Genomic DNA, 16,357 nt, shown 5'->3' with positions numbered 1-16,357 from the left:
ACACGGGTCGTCCATCTTTCTTTACAGGCAATGGCTGAAAGGGAAAACTGATTTAGACGGAGCAGAGGTCAGCCAATCAGATTAGACCATCACCAAAACAAACACCATCGACCTCCTGTCTGCTGCCAATCAACTGGTGTTCTGTGTGAGAGAGAGAGAGAGAGAGAGAGAGAGAGAGAGAGAGAGAGAGAGAGGGAGAGAGAGAGAGAGAGAGATCTGCACACACACGCACACACATCTGTTTCCAGTTAATTTACCACCTGTGTGTGTGTGTGTGTGTGTGTGTGTGTGTGTGTGTGTGTGTGTGTGTGTGTGTGTGTGTGTGTGTGTGTGTGTGTGTGTGGGGTCGGGATGTTTTCATACCATCAGTCTTCATGTGTGTTCGCCTCATTTAAAGTTAAAACCTTTGAACATTAGTTTAATTCATTTATCATTTCAGACACTATAATTTGGATTTCTTAATTTTTCTGTTGCCGTTGGAAACGTCCGGACGACACGTTGTGTGTGTGAGTTTAGTTTTTTTTCCCAGGAAGTAAAAAGTAAAGTTAATAATAAAAGCAGAACTTTAGTGAATGAAGAACATCTGCAGCAGCTGCACTGATTTAAATGTGTTTCACTGTGAGACCTGGAACTTTCCTTCTGCATCGCTATGAGCTGGAGTCTGACTGACAAACAGATGACAAACCACAGCATGGTGGCTTATCACACACACACACGCACACACACACAATCACACACACACAAACACACACACACAATCACACACACACACACACACACATAAATCTGGTGATCAGATGATAAGACCTGCAGTTGTTGAACATCAGCGTCTACACAAAGTTATCGTGTGTGTGTCATTACGCTGCTTCTCCACAAATCAAAATTCATCTGACGAGCCTGAGGACACATTTAACTCAGTTTTACATTTTCACACAGATTCACAGAAACCAGAGAAAATCTGCACAAAAATAAGTTGTTGGGACTTAAACCAGCGTTTGTGTGGAAGAGGCCAAACACAGAGGAAAGAGTTTGTTCAGCTTAATATCTGCATTAGTTTGTACAGGATCTGAAGTGATTCCTGTCTGTGTGTCTGTGTGTGTGTGTGTGTGTGTGTGTGTGTGTGTGTGTGTGTGTGTGTGTGTGTGTGTGTGTGAAAAGTGACATGTTCTCTAACACATCAGATTCAAGGTGTCGTCTGTGTGTGTGACCCCATTAGTTACCTTTTGTTTGGCCTGAAAAGTCTGTCCACCGACAGGGCAGGTGTGTGTGTGTGTGTGTGTGTGTGTGTGTGTGTGTGTGTGTGTGTGTGTGTGTGTGTGTGTGTGTGTGTGTGTGTGTGTGTGTGTGTGCGTTGTTAAAAGCAGGATGTAGCTGATCTCATGACCCACATGAAGCCAGATAAGAATCAGAGTAGAAGAAGATAAACAGCAAACTCCAGAGTGAGAGGATGAACTGTGTGTGTGTCTGTGTGTGTCTGTCTGTGTGTGAGGGGGGTGTCATTTGTGCGTTGTGACCTGCTGAGTGAATAATCGTGTGTTCACCTGAATCCTTCTACATCTCATTCCTCAGGAGTGAGTCTATTCTTCACAAGCCCCGACTTTCAGATTATTCATCTTCTGTGGAACAAGATGGCGCCTCACTAATGCTTACATCACATGTTAACTTATACTTTACACTTCTGATTTTTACAATCCCCTCTTTGCTCCTGTAACAAAGTATTGTTTTCGCTGTAAAGAGAAGAACTATCAGTCTGTCAGAGCCGTCGACTCATTGGTCGAACTCTCATGACAACAGGTGATGACACGGCTCTGCTGACGCCCAATCAGTGAGCTGAACCCGCTCACCTCCTCTATTGTCCCCTGAACCTCTGATTTGTTTGTTGACGTGTCGACCTCTGACCTCCCTGCTCCTTCGTCCTCCTCATCATCACCACCTCTTTGTCCGCCTCCCTCACCTCTCCACCCTTCTTTCTTTTCCTTAAACACTTCTGCAGACTCTCCTCCTCTCCACCTCCTCCTCCTCCTCCTCCTCCTCTCCATCCTCCATCCTCGCCTCCTCCCCTGCATCTGGGAACAGGTTTCCTGCCACAGGAAACGGTCTGATGGTGGAGGCCAGAGGCAGGATGTCCTGCAGAGGTGGGGAGGAGAGGGGAGGAGAGGAGAGGAGAGGAGAGGAGAGGAGAGGAGAGGAAAGGAAAGGAAAGGAAAGGAAGAAGGAGAGGAGAGGAAACGAGAGGAGAGGAGAGGAAGAAGAGGGACACTAAACCAGGGGAGCTGGTCTGAGCATAATACAGTAAAACATGACGGGATAATAAATGATCTTTCACACCTTGTTTGTTTCAGAGCTTCAGACTTTTCAGTTTAGTCTGAACCTGAACATCAGGTGTGAACGGTTCCTCAGACCAGAAGAACAGAATTCAGTCCACAAGTTAGTGGGATATAAAAATATAACAGTTATATTGTGTTTACGGGGACGTCAGCCTGCTTCTGCTTTGTTGCATTTGTTGCTGTGTGTTGTGTGTGTTGTTTGCAGTCTGTGTGTTGCTGTGTGTTGTTTGCAGTCAGTGTGTTGCTGTGTGTTGTGTGTTGCTGTGTGTGTTTGCAGTCAGTGTGTCTGTCTGTGGTAGAGCTGCTCAAACATCAGACCTCCATGTCTGTAGCCCTCCGCCCATCGTTTCCTCTCATTCATGAAACTCACGTCTGAATTCTTGTTTGCAGAAGAGTTGATGAAGAGATTTTACTTCATGTCAAGTTTCTGTTAAATGAAATGAACACAAACATGAACTGTGTGTGTTCTCTACTTGTTCTGTTATCAGGCTGATGAGATAAAAACAACACATTGAACCACACAAAGGAAACAACAGCGTCACAACGTGTGGGTGTGTGTGTGTCAGTGCATGTATGAGTATCTGCAGCGTTAATTGTGTCTTCCTGTGATTGTGGATCTTCCTCCAGCTCATCATGACCTACTGACCTCACCCCCCCACACACACACACACACGGCTCATCATGAAACATTCAGATTTGACCCAGATTTTAAATATTAAATTAAAATTTTGACTCCATCAGAGAATTATCGCTGAGGTTTCACAGCCTCAATATTAATGTGGTGAGTTGTGAGTTTACCAGGAAGTGTTTTAATGAATGTAAACACAGAGCTGTGCTGTTTATTGTGTGAATATGATCTGAAGTGTTTGTTGTATTTTTCTATTAAATCACTTTGAGCTGCAAAAATGTCAATTTTGATATTAAGGATTTCCTCAAATTAAGTTAAATGGGAATCACGCTTTTTTTTTGTCTGAATCTTAGTGGCTAAAATTTGACAAATCAGTGTGTGTGTGTGTGTGTGTGTGTGTGTGTGTGTGTGTGTGTGTGTGTGTGTGTGTGTTCTATGCCCTGGTCGCTCTATAAGTGAAACCACGTTTCCTTCTCTTTGGTTTAAATGTTTCTGCTGAAAAAACATTCAGTTCACTTCCTGTCTGAAGGAACAAGTGGTCCACATCTGTCTCACACACACACAGACACACACCTACACACACACAGAGACACACACACCTACACACACATCAAGGTGCTTTGATGACACACACATGTTGCATGTTGGAGGAAACTCTGGTTCTGAGTGTTTCTCTTTAACGTGTTTATTTTCATACAGTAGTCGTGTGGCCACACTGGGAAATGTTTTATAAAATAAAAGCCCTGAGCTCTGGCTGCTGCAGGAGAAAGGTCAGAGGTCACAGTCAGACGTGGGGGGAGAGGTGGGGATCAGTCGTTTGTCTGCGTGCAACTTTCATCTCTGATAAAACCACAAAACAAGAAGCAGTTAATGAACCAGATTCAGATTTTCAGACACACACACACAGACACACACACAGACACAGACACACACAGACACACACCTGAAAACACACAACAGCTGATTTTATTCTACTCTCTGTTCAACTTCTGCTTTTTGTATAAGATCAGGATTCTGGACACAGTCGTAACGGGTTTAAATGTAATTTTCAGAGAATAATTATTTAATCGAGAAATTAAAACAAATAAACGCAGTGTCCACGTTGTGAGTCCACGTTGTGTGAGTCCACTTCATGTTGGAAGCTTCAGCTCCCTTGTGTGTAATTCCTAACTTTCCTCCTTTTGTGTTTCTGTTTTCGTTGCCGCTTCCTGTTTAACCTTCACCGCTGCAGCGAAGCTAAATCAGATTTTACGCTCAATTGTCTTTGTCATCATGAAGAAACCACTTTGTTACTTTTATTCTTATAAGGTGTTTTTTTTTTTATTAAATATCTGGTTTCATCTTGTTGCAGAAAGAAATGTGAAGATGCACATTGACACTGCAGGAGTTGTTGTGTTGAGTTGTGTTGTCGTACAGTTTCTGCTCAGTGCTGCAGCAGCTCTGTTCAAGTCAAACCTGCAGGCAACTGATCCTCAGAGGAAATGCTGCCACCCTGTGGCGTAAGTAAGGTGAAGTCAAGTATTAACATAAACTTATAGAGTGAACTTGGTCACTAATACAAGTTTTCATGTGGTTTAATGTGAGAACAATTCAATGTTTGATTACAAATAAATCAGGGAACAAAATTCACAGCTTCTGTCATTGAGTTTATTAAAATCCGTACATTATTTGTCATCAGCACAGTAGAAAAACATTTAAAATCATCATTAACTAAAAATAAACTTTAACTCATCATTTTATTCTCTAGTAAAGAATCTACAAAGTTGCACTGCAATGGACGACAGCGTCGGTAAAAAAGGAAATAGAAAGAAAATCTCAAATTCCAAAACTCAAACACATTCAAATAAAATAAATCAACAAAATCCATAAAAGACAACAACAGAACTACTACGTTTGATTTTTCTTTAGATAAAAAAACACTTTGACACATTTGAATTCTGAGGAGCTTCGTTATTTCTAATAAATGTTTTTGTTCTGTTTATTCACAGTGAAAAGTGAGAGTGAAGAAATAAAAGTTTGATTTGATGTGACTGAGCTGCAGCTAAAAGGCCCCGTGGTTCGGAGACATGAGAAGATCGCCCTCTCCTGGTCGTACCTCAGTATCTCATGTTACTCCTGCGATACATCATTCAAATCACGTTGAGGCCAAAGAATCAAACAGGATCAGAAACTACTTGTTTTCTAACCACAGAGATAAATCCATCTGAAGAGGATCTGAAAACAAGGATGTGAAGCTGCGACTTAAAAAAGGACAAAAATTTGAATCTTTACATAGATGAATGTTTGTTATTGTCTGGTTATCACTGATTCTTTCTGTTCTTCAAACTTCACCTCTGCAGCGTGTTGAGGTCATTTAACTGTGTCCTTGTTCCCTTTGACTTTTTGGTCCTTGTTTAAACTTCTCAATTTTAATTTCTACAACTTTTCAACTTCCTCTCGACCTTTCTGGGCTGCTGACGGTTTCTAGTTTCTCACTCTGATCAGAATCTAAAAATCTAATTATCCATTGAGATGTTTAGATCTACTACCATACGAACTATGCATTGGGTATTTTGAAAAGTATTAATTTATTAGGCTCATGCCTGGAAATATGAAATCTTTTTCTCAGTTTTTGGCATAAGAGAAAAATGTTCCTGTGCAAAAGACAATTGTTAAAAAAAGGCCGATCAGGCAGAAACCTTTAGATTCCTCTGAGCTTCGGTTTCATGTTGACTCACAAATATTTTAAATGTCCTGTAACTTTGAATCAGTTCCAGTTTTTCTTTCTTGGAGAACTGATGAAAACTTGAAATACTCATTTTTTTTTCTCAGCTTTTGAAACGTTATTTTAAAGTTCAGGTACTGAATGGAGCTACGTGTCTGTAGCAGGTAAATGAAGCTGTTACTGGTTAATACAAATCTTCGATGGCTCAGATGAAAGTAAAAAACAGGAGAAACTAGTTTTTGTGCATAAAAAAATAATCTACGTACCATATTTGTCGTGGTTAGACTTTACAAACGCTTGTCATTCTGCAGGTTAATGTATAACACCTGTTATCTTGTTTTACCAGTTTCAGGATTTTGTGCTACTTCTGCTTTCACTTCCCAATTTTCTTTTCGTACATGCAAATAAACAAACAAAGAAAAACCCTGTGTTGGTCCGTGTGGTTGTTCAGTCGGAGTGAAGGGACAGCGCCACCTCGAGGCAGGCCAGCTCCTCCCCCCCGCTGCCCAGGACGCCCCGCACACTGTAGTCCCCGTTGGTCAGCCAGGACGGCAGTTCCACGTGGGGCAGGGAGAAATCGGACTCAGGGAGAGAGTACGAGCCCTGAGGAGACACGAGGGATCGGGTCACATTGAGTTTATGCTGATGGGAAATGATTCATACAGACTTTTCACTGTAAATATCAATGAAAATGACAATTTGCACCTTGAGCTTCAGATTATGAGCTTAGATCGTTAAATTGGAGCCATAACGAGTCGACAGACCGAGCGAGTTCAGAGATGTTATCATTGTTTATCATTGTTTCCTGTACAGTAGAACACTCACGGCTTTGAAGGGGCAGTGGCAGGGAAGTCCGTACGTGTGCAGCGGTTCAGGACAGTCCTGACCCGGTGGGATCAGCTGGCTCAGAATATCGCAGATGTCCGGGTAGTGACAGCTGCCAATCTCCTCCACACAGGGAATCTTCACCCAGAAGCCGGCCACCTCCTTCTCCATGGTCACAGTCACCTGAGGACACGAGAGACTCGGTGAAATGTCTGGAGATAGATTCAGGAGTGAGTGTTAGTCATGTGAAGCAGCAGCAGGAGGTCAGACTCCCATCCTTCCACCAAATATCTTGTAAATCTGTTTGGAGGATTTTGTGTTATCCTCCTGACTCACAAACACAAACAGAGACAAAAGGGAATGGACGGGGGGGGAATGATCAATCAAATCAGATAAGAACAGGAGACAAGGCGGTTTTGAGTGGTTGAGGTGTTTTTATCTTTTATTCGTCCCATCAAATCGGTGTCAAAGGTCCCAGTAACAGAACCGTGCTCGTGCTTGGATCATATCAGGCCAGTTCACCGCTCGAGCTCTAAACTCTGCAAATTCATAAATGTATTGTATCGTCTCTTCACACTGGCTGTGGGTTTATAACGGTTTAGGAACTAAATACATCCAGACCTCTCAGGTCATCTGGGGCGGTTCTGCTTTCCGTTGTGGGATTTTTGGTCGTATATGTGGAACAAACTTCTCAGAACTGCAGATGTGTGAATCTCAGTTCTTTGAAATCAAGGCTGAAGAGTTTCTTGTTCCACAGTCTTTTGTTAAAGTTAGGTAATCACTGATTCCAGACACTGCACTGTTACTTTAACTCTTTTTATTCCTTTTCTAGTTCTCTACCTCTTCCATCTAAATACTTTTTCTGTCTTTGTTGCTTTTACATTTTCTCTTGCTGCCTCTTTCCATCTTGTGTGAAGAATCTTTCTCACTGTAGAAATGTGCTGCACAAATAAACTCTGCTTCTATTTGCAGGAGATGGAGTTGATACATAAACAGTGAAGCAAACAATGAGACTGTTGTAAAGTGTGGAAATGTTCAGCGGGGGGGGGGGTCACATGAGAAGAAGATGTTACACAGTTCACTCATGTTGACCAGAGAACTGATAAGAGGAGAGGGAGGGTAAACTACCTCAGATCCATGTCAACAGCAGGAAATCAGTTTCACACCAGTTTCATCCTTTTAGTCATTGTACCAGGAACATATTTTGAATATTTTCAAAACAGGCTTTTCTAGTTCATATGATTTTGTTGAATGGTTCCGCCTATAGACTACATACAGGGTTAGCAGCTTTTGTTGTTTTAAGTCCAGGTATGAGGAGGGAAAATGGCTTTGAATCATCTCTGCACGTAGCAGCAAAAAGCTTTTGTGTCTCCTACTGTGAGGTCTGATAAATGTCCTCGTCTGTTTATGTTGCAAAGCAGAACAACACAAGACGTTCAAAGACACTTTCGGGACTCGTTAAGAGACTTTTTATTTCCAAACTTTCTCAAATTTTAGCCTTTTCTTCATCGTGAATAGTTTTTCAACCTCAAAAGCGAAATCCTTTCTCGCCATTTCCCTGTTTTACTTCAAATGTTCACGGCTCCATGTGCTCGTCCTGCTCTGATGACATGACGCCCACAGGAGCAGGTTCACACACGCCTGGTTCTGCTCGAGAGGACAGGAAACAACCGGCTCCACAAACACAGACGGTTGAGACGTTGCACAAGACGGTTGAAACTTGTCTTGGGTAATGATGCGTTAAGTGCTGAAGCCTGTGGAGCAGTTCACATTATTATTAAGGACAGAGCCGGTGAACTCACAGACAGAGGAGTAGCCAGCTCGACGGACGTGGCTCCAGAGGCGGAGGCCGTCAGCTCTCCTGGGATGGTGATGGGGTCCGGGGACAGGGCCAGAGCTTTCAGGACGGCCGGGTCGTCGGGCTTCCCGCAGTTCTTCCACTCAAAACCCAGAATCTGTGCAGAGCAAAGAGAGCGGTGGACACAATGGGGCACACGCTGATGCAGAAAGGTTTTCTACGTGGGACGTGATTCCTGCAGATGACTATCACACGTCTCTGTTCTGTCCTAGGACATTTCAAGGTGAAAGATAAAAACGAGAAACTGAGTTCTCTCCGTTTGCACAAGATAACAAGTTGTGTGCAAACAAGATAAAAAACATGTCAGAGGATCCGTGAAGTTCCTGCAGCTTCACAGATATTTATTCTTATATATGTGAGAGAATATTAATGTGATTTACTTTTGCTGATGTACTTTTAATTAGCAGGTTGCACCAAGTGGCAGCAGAGTTACAGACATTAAACATGAGCCTCAGTCGGTCAGTGCTTCATTTAAACAGAGAAGAAGAAGAAGATGTTTTCCATGTGTCTCTGTGTTTCTCTGAATCCTGATCACTTCCTGTGAAGTTTGAAATCTCTGTAATGAAAACTCACCTGAGCCTTAGTGACTCTTCTGCAGTTCACCTGATCCAGGACCAGCGTCAGAGACACCGCAAACATCAGCCACTTCTCCATCCCGCTCTGTGACACCGACACCCGGTCAGTCCTCTGCAGTGGAGGGTTTGAATTCCTGCTGCAGTGCCTGTGAGCCTTTAAATAAACGTTTGGCGGAAGCCGAGGCTGCAGAGAGCCACTTCCGTGTTTACCGTGGTACCGGCCCCGTCACATGACCAGCGAGACACGTGATTGGCTGACTGTCCTCTTCCCTTTTCACTGTACTTTATTTATTATATAAAAGGTAAAAAACACTACAACAGAATAAAGGAACTGAAACTTTATTAACATGATGTAAATATTAAGAAATAAGGAATTTATCTACATGATCATTTTTATTATTCGTCATTATTTAATATGTATTATTATTATTATGACAATGTTATAAATAATAAGACAATTTAAAATTACAACTATTATATAATAATAAGTAAAGATAAATATTAATAATAGTTATATATATGATGATACTTTTATGTATAAATTACTACTGTTGGGTGAGATATAAAAAATACATTAAATTGAAACGTTTAAAATACTGAATTTGCAGTTTATTGCTGGACAGAATATCATTATTGTTATTATTCAGCATTTCACAAATAATGTGGTGTATTGAGAATATCCTGTAGTATCATGTTATGGCCTCTAGATGTCCATGTAGTACAGTTTATACACACACACACACACACACACACACACATTTATATATTTATAACCTATATTTAATTCAAATTGTGATGATTATGGCTCTCTAACAATAACAGCAATTATAATTATTGTCTGATAATAACACTGTGGCTATTGGTATCATACTTTAGGCTTATGTGGCCATAAAAAACTAACAAAACAACAAAAACACACTTAAATACAAGAGGGAAAAATATTAACACTAAATTGTGATGAAGTTTATTAGGTTATTTCAATTTTTTAATCTTCAAAATTGAACTTGAAGGCAGCAACATTTCAAGCCTCGCATCTCCCTGCACACGAATGGTTCAGTCCGACGGCGCCTGCAGCAGAGAGGAGGGAGGAAGAGGAGGAAGAGGAGGAAGAGGAGGATGGGGGTGGAGGAGGGGTCCAGGAGCCAGATGATGCTGATGACAGTGAGAGGAGGAGGGGGAGGAGGATCCTGTTCGCCGGCAGCAGCAGCAGCAGCAGCTCCATCTCCATCCCATGCGTCTGGAGGAAGAATTCAAACAACGGAGTCACATCCCAACATGTGCTAGCTTCAGTCTGTAGACATCGCAGCCTGGTCCCAGACGGAGCTGAAGATGCTTCCCTGCTCGTCCTCTGCGCAGATGGAGGGATGCGAGGAGGAGAGAGACGCGCACATGCACACGGAGGTGAGGCAATTAAAAGATACAGAAAACGGGGATAAAACCACCGGAAAACAGCTCAAATGTCACGATTTCCCTTCACAAGCTGCGTGTGAATCACTTTGAACGCGTGTGGAAGATGCGTTGGGGCGTTTTTCCGCCGGATGGGACGGTTTGCAGCGGATTCGGCGCCGGTGTGATTCGCCGGCCGGCTTCTCCTGGAGGTTATTGTAGACATCAAAGAGCCGGACCCCTCCCAAAAAATGTCCTCCTCTCCCATTGGAGCAGGAAACAGAGATTTGGCTCCTGAGGTCAAGTCACAGCTGCGTCTTCACTGGGACCCACGAAGAAGTGTCAGGGTTTATTTAAATCCCTTTATTAATGGAGAGAAATGTGCTGACAGGTTTATTCTGGCCTGTGATGTCTGACTTCATTTCTCCAACTGTCAGTAGAAGCCTGGCCTCAGGTCTGAAATCATATTTAACAGAAATAGTTGATGTTTTAATCTCTTTGCTGGTTCGTTAATATTTCGCTGCCTCACATCTGTAATTTCATGCAGGATTTAACCTGAATCACCTATAGAGGATACAATGGGAAGGGAACCACACACCTCTTCCGGTGGAGGTGCCTTGCTCTATGAGTTCATTTATTATTATTATTTATTTAACGATGTAATTGTCACTGCCAGCATGCGTCCGTTATGTTGTTCAGTAATAAATCCACTAGAGAGCAGTGCAGAGTCGGTGGAGGAGGTTGTGATAACGTACCTCATAAGAGCGAAGCAAAAGCCGCCATGTTGTAAATTGTTTGTCCCTTTGCCTCCTGGGCGAAGTAACATCGTACAGTTTCTTACGAACTCGGAAAGTCCTTTACGTCGGCATGGTTGTTAAGCGATAGGCGTACGTCCACTAGAGGGCAACGGCGAGTAGAGAGTTTCTTAGGAGAGGTAAAAGCGCCGAGTCATGTGGACGACAAACTCTGTGGTGAAGTTTCTTCCTCTTGTTCTATGGTCGACTTGCTTGAACTATTAGCAACACAACCCCCCCACGATATCCTCCAAAGATAAAAATCTAACCGTCTAACCCTCGGTGCCTTGTTTCATCTGATGAGTTGAGTAGGAAATTGAACCCTCAACCTTCACCTGAGTCACCAGGAAATGCAATGGAAAGAAGAATATATCACCACAAGCTTTGAGAAACTGTGATGGGCAGTTTATCTACTTTCTGTTTATGGAACAGACAATTTATTTGTTAATCAAGAATATTGTAACTGATGAATCAATAATAGGAACTTACACTAAAGACAGTTTATTTGGCTAATAGCTAATTTTATCTTAAGAAGGAGACAATAGACTCAACTCTCTACATACTGATATGATGGAGGTTAGCTTCACTCCCCCAGGGGATAAATAATTTAAATAATGTGGCTGCTCCGACATCTTTGAAACCCCCTGCAGGTGTAAAAAGGAAAATCTATCAAAGCTAACAAAGCTAACGAGCTAGCCTCATCTCGAAGCTGACAGGATCAGCACAGCTCACTTGCATGTTGCTTGCTTTTTTCCCAACCTGCTGACATTTGTGCTTGGAAATGCAAACCACATTTTATTATGAATATTTTATTGTATTAAAACTCTGCTTTGCTGTTCCATCACTGCACAGCAACAAAGAAAAGGACAAAAGCTGCTTTCGAGCTGCTCCACCATTAAAGTGCAGCTGACGACACAGCGACTTTACCGATCTGACATTAAATGTGAATATTTTAAAGGAATCTGCCATCGAGTGTCCCCCGTGCTCGCTGAGCAGCACAGGGAATTGAACCGCTCACCCTGGCAGCCTCACTGCCTTGCTGTGTGCCAGTGAACCCTCCGCCCTCACTGTGTTCCTGTGGGAAATGTGAGCTGACAGTGTGTGAGGCTGCAGGTAGAGAAAGTGGGACAAGTGCTTCCTGCTGCTGCAGCGGAGCCGGATGATAATCGTCCTTTTTGTCCTTTGTGACGAATCCAAGCAGAGAAATGAAAATATAAATAAACAACCCACAATGTTGTTACGACTCATATTCAACCTTTAATGTCACCTTTAAAACATCATCATCACTCCACCTTTAATCTGGTGGTGTGTGGTTGGTTAAATGTAGTAGTGCCCACATTAATGTGCTAACTGCGAGCTTACGTTAAAACTACAAATAGTAGCTGTGGCTGGGTCATATTCCATCGCAAAACGTGATTTCTACATTGCATCGCTCCAGAACAGCTAAAATAACTCAGAGATATTCATCGTATATGTAATAATGATCATACTTGGAGTCAGTTGTGTCTTCTGTAGGTTGTTTGAACAGTTTTCCTCGTGTGTTAACTGTTGTTGTTGCTACACAGAAGGTCACAGAATGCTGTACGAGTTCCATTTACCATTTTAAATGAAGTGCATGCAGAGGTCAGTAGCGTTGCAGTCCTGCATATGGTCCGTTAATGAGTGAGGTCAAGAAGCCAGAGCTTCAGGTCTGGTCGGAAATGAGATCATCTTCTCGTTTCCTATTTACATGAGATTAGACGAGAGAGGAACACCTGTGTTGGAAGGATTCTCTGGAACCAGAGTTATTCTCAGATAACTCGTTATTTTCCTCTCTGAGTCAACCGAGGGATATTTAGTGAGTAGAAAAGCTAAATTTCCATTTTTTAATCCCCAGTCTTCCTTTGAATGTAACTACATTCAGTGTTTATGCTTGAAGGAGTTCACTAATGGAGTAAAAAGGAAGTGTTGATGGTGGGTTTGCCCTTGTTAACCTCAGAGACAGCTGCTGCCAACTTTCATTCCTCCAACATCCAAACCAGGACCAGTGTTACCAGATGTACGATAACTATAATAATAATTATGACGTCTTTCCAGCCAATCTTGCTCCGGATGATGATCGTGACGTGACATGAACCACATTTTCTGAGCAGCATTTCAAAACAACTGCATATTATCAAAATATGATAATTCTAAGCTTCTTGTAAGAACATTTCCCATCGGGCAGCGCTGACCAGGCCTCATCTCCACAGCTGCTCATCCTTAATATAACCCAACAGGCGATACTTCCATGGGATGGATGTGAAAATGAGCAGTTACGAGCTGTTTCTGGGGCTTTTTGTAGGGCAGCCGTCAAGTCAGCAGCAGCACAGAGGGTCCGTTTGTTATCAGAAGTGAAAGGTTGTCTGTGTCATTAGGAGGAAACGTCGTGAGACGAGGGCAGTGCAGTCTTCAGCTGGGAGAGGGGGATCGGACCAAATGTTTAAATGGAGGAGAGGGTGAACGGGAAATCTGTTGGTGCTGCACTTTGTCTAATCTCCTGAGATACTTTGTGATTCCTCCGTCCTTCTGCTGCTGGAGCATGTGAGGATTTCACAGGACACAAAGAAAAGCGGATTTCCTCCTCAAAAGCTCCAATGATGCGTTCACTGCCTGCATATTAATTAGAATACTTGAGTTCAGAATTACTCTCAGGTGAGATTTCTAATTCCTCTGAGTATTGCTCAATATGAAGATAAGCAGTGACTTCGTATAAAGATGGACGACGCGTTGCCGGGTTCTTTTGTTCTGCAAAAATGAATTTTAAATATCCTGGATACTGGTGCGGCCATCTTGCGATTCTGAGGCTCTGCAGCCCCAGTATCAAGGTCCCGCCTACACACTCGCTTGACCAATGGCAAGTCATTCTCAGCTGTCAATCATGACATCTCAGCCTGTTTAAAACCAAACTAATCAGAAACGTGAAGACAGAAACACTGAAATGATGTTCGTTGTCCCATCTGCTGACATGGAGGAGGCGGGATTTGGGGTCAGTCACTTGTGGGAGCAGGGATGTCATTTATCTTAGTCAATGTATAGATCATTAAGCTAACGAGTGAAAGAATGAATGAAATGCAGAGACTGAAACAAGTGAAAAGTAAAAATAAATTGAAAGTAAGAAGCTACGGGAGTCGATCCTCTGCTTCCTGGATGAATTTCCTGTGTTTGACTCATTCATCACCACATTGGATTTAAATGTCTTCAGGTTCTGTTTGTGTCTTTTTAAATGAGGTTCTTTGTGTATTGTCCTCTGAACACTCGATGTGTGTGATGTGTGTGATGTGTGCGACTCCCTCACTGTGTGTTTTGTGTAACTGAACTCCGCTGGTATCGATGACCTGTATATTCAGTCTGTTGTGGAACGTGATCCCATGTGTTGACCCTGGTGTCTCCTCCCGCAGTGCCACAGACTGACGGAGGAGCGGGACGAGGCCGAGAGACAACTCAAACACATCAAGAGAGGTGAGTCCAGCTTCCTCCACCTCCTCAGACTCCTCCATCACCGCAGACACCAGCCATTGTTCAAACTTTATTTAAAATACAGCACCAAAGAACCAAACCTGTAGACAAATGAATAGACGTAATTATTTATTTGTTGGTTCATTCTTTTATACAGATATTCACGGTCCTCAGAGGACGAACTATGGTGATCTCCTGACTTTGTTACAGGTCCATTTTAACTCGTCCAGTTAAGAATTTGGGAGAATGTTTTAGAGTTGTAAAAAATCCATAAAAGGTTAAATATGTTTAAATTAACTCTTCAATTTATCCAGGTTTCATGTTCCTCTAAGCCTCCTACACGCTGACAGCTGACACCTTCACTTCCTCCCCCTCACACCTTCACACCCTCCCTCCTCACATGTGACATCACCGACACCTCGTCCTCTGAGCGGGTTTGTTTGATGTGGGGAGGGCTGGATGTCCTTGTTTCCACGGCGACTGCCAGGGTATTTAGCCAACGGTAGAAGGGCGTTTGTTCTTTGACCTGTGATCGAGGTTTAGTGTTAGAGACGAGGCTGACGGCAGCTCCTGACTCCTGTCATGACTATTCTCAGAGGTAAGAGCTGCTTCACACCTGGTTAAACATGAAATGTGAAAGTTTGTACATGTTGCTGGAAGCGTCTTGAGATTAAAATCCTCCGGCTGTTTTCAGGTTATGTAGAAAAGTGAAGCTCTTCAGTTTTTGTTGTTAAAACTGTGTCAGTGGACGATGTGAGCCTGTTCTTTACTACGAGTTTACAAAATCTACATTTTAACATCACAGAAGTCGTTTAAACCTCAGAAAATGTTCAGAAAATAGTGTCTGGACATTTCCTGCAGTTAGTGTTTGTCCTGAGAAGCAGCAGCAGCAGGTTGTCGGGTCCGACTTGGTCACACCAACAGGAACATGTGGGAACATCCAGGCGAGGGGCGGAGCCTGTAGAGCAGCAGGAGGCCGGACATGACGTATAAACGCTGCTGTGGAAAGATCAGTGTTGTTGTTTACAGCTCATCCACACCGGCGTCGGCCCTCATCACCAGAAGATCTGGAATCTCCTCGTGTTTCCAAGCTGACGTCTTCCTCTTCTGCGTGTACGGCTCCTCTTCTTCATCCTGAGATGTTTGTGTTCTTCCAGTTTCACGTCCGTCACGTGTTAGAAACCTCATCAACACGTCCACTCGCTCTCTGGGAAGAGTCAGCAGAAAACTCTGATCCTCTTATATTCAGTCTCTCATTCATTCACTCATTTATTCATCCACTGCTTCTCCCCAGAGACGACAGCAGTCGCTCCTGTCATGTTATTCCCATTCATTATTTAAAACCTGCCCTCATGAATAATTCAGCAGCAGAAAACGGGGGAAGGACGAGTGTGGTCCTTCTTCAGGAGTTTCTACCTGCTCCTCCACATGTGACAGACACATGTTAATAGATCTAATGAGCTGAGAGTTCAGCCTCGTTTGAATCTCAAAGGTCAAACTGAGTGAAAACGTGACCTGACCCGAGATGATGGAAGGGTGAGTAAACACTGAGGCTGAATTTAATCTGCAGTGTCTGGGTTATATGATCTTTATATGAACAGTGTGAACCAGAGTGAATTCACCAGACATGTTTCAGGTTTGGTGCAGAAGCTTCATGGTCGTCAAAGTATTTACAGGTTGGTTCAGACTCTTCAGTTCAGTCTGAACCTGAACATCAGGTGTGAAAGGTTCCTCAGACCAGAAGAGGAGTTCTGGGTCTGGATCAAACTGAACCATGGTTCTG

The 16,357-nt window shown here is 43.0% G+C and overlaps 2 protein-coding genes across 2 annotated transcripts in view; one reads left to right on the top strand and one right to left on the bottom strand.

Annotated features, from left to right (window-relative positions):
- Positions 1-4,580: 4,580 nt before the first annotated feature.
- gm2a (GM2 ganglioside activator) lies at positions 4,581-9,096 on the bottom strand. The gene is made up of 4 exons (XM_035162060.2): positions 8,916-9,096; positions 8,287-8,439; positions 6,485-6,667; positions 4,581-6,262 (listed from the first exon to the last, which is right to left on the bottom strand). The coding sequence occupies exons 1-4, from the start codon at positions 8,994-8,996 to the stop codon at positions 6,107-6,109; spliced, it is 573 nt and encodes a 190-aa protein (XP_035017951.2). The 5' UTR covers positions 8,997-9,096; the 3' UTR covers positions 4,581-6,106.
- Positions 9,097-10,020: 924 nt separating this feature from the next.
- Positions 10,021-16,357, top strand: part of shtn3 (shootin 3) — a 20,521-nt gene continuing 14,184 nt past the window's right edge. Inside the window, 2 exon segments of the mRNA XM_035162256.2 lie at positions 10,021-10,318; positions 14,517-14,577. Coding sequence (XP_035018147.2) covers positions 10,247-10,318; positions 14,517-14,577 — 133 coding nt within the window. The 5' untranslated portion in view covers positions 10,021-10,246.

The sequence above is a fragment of the Hippoglossus stenolepis genome, chromosome 7, assembly GCF_022539355.2.
Source record: "Hippoglossus stenolepis isolate QCI-W04-F060 chromosome 7, HSTE1.2, whole genome shotgun sequence".
Lineage (NCBI taxonomy): Eukaryota > Metazoa > Chordata > Actinopteri > Pleuronectiformes > Pleuronectidae > Hippoglossus > Hippoglossus stenolepis.
The sequence above is the reverse complement of the archived record's forward strand: the minus strand, read 5'-3'. Positions and strand labels throughout refer to the sequence as shown.

Coding starts and splice junctions, on each gene's coding strand:
- gm2a (XM_035162060.2), bottom strand. CDS start 8,996: ATGGAGAAGTGGCTGATGTTTGCGGTGTCTCTGACGCTGGTCCTGGAT. Junction 8,440..8,915: donor GAAGAGTCACTAAGGCTCAG/GTGAGTTTTCAT, acceptor TGCTCTGCACAG/ATTCTGGGTTTTGAGTGGAA. Junction 6,668..8,286: donor AGCTGGCTACTCCTCTGTCT/GTGAGTTCACCG, acceptor TCGTGTCCTCAG/GTGACTGTGACCATGGAGAA.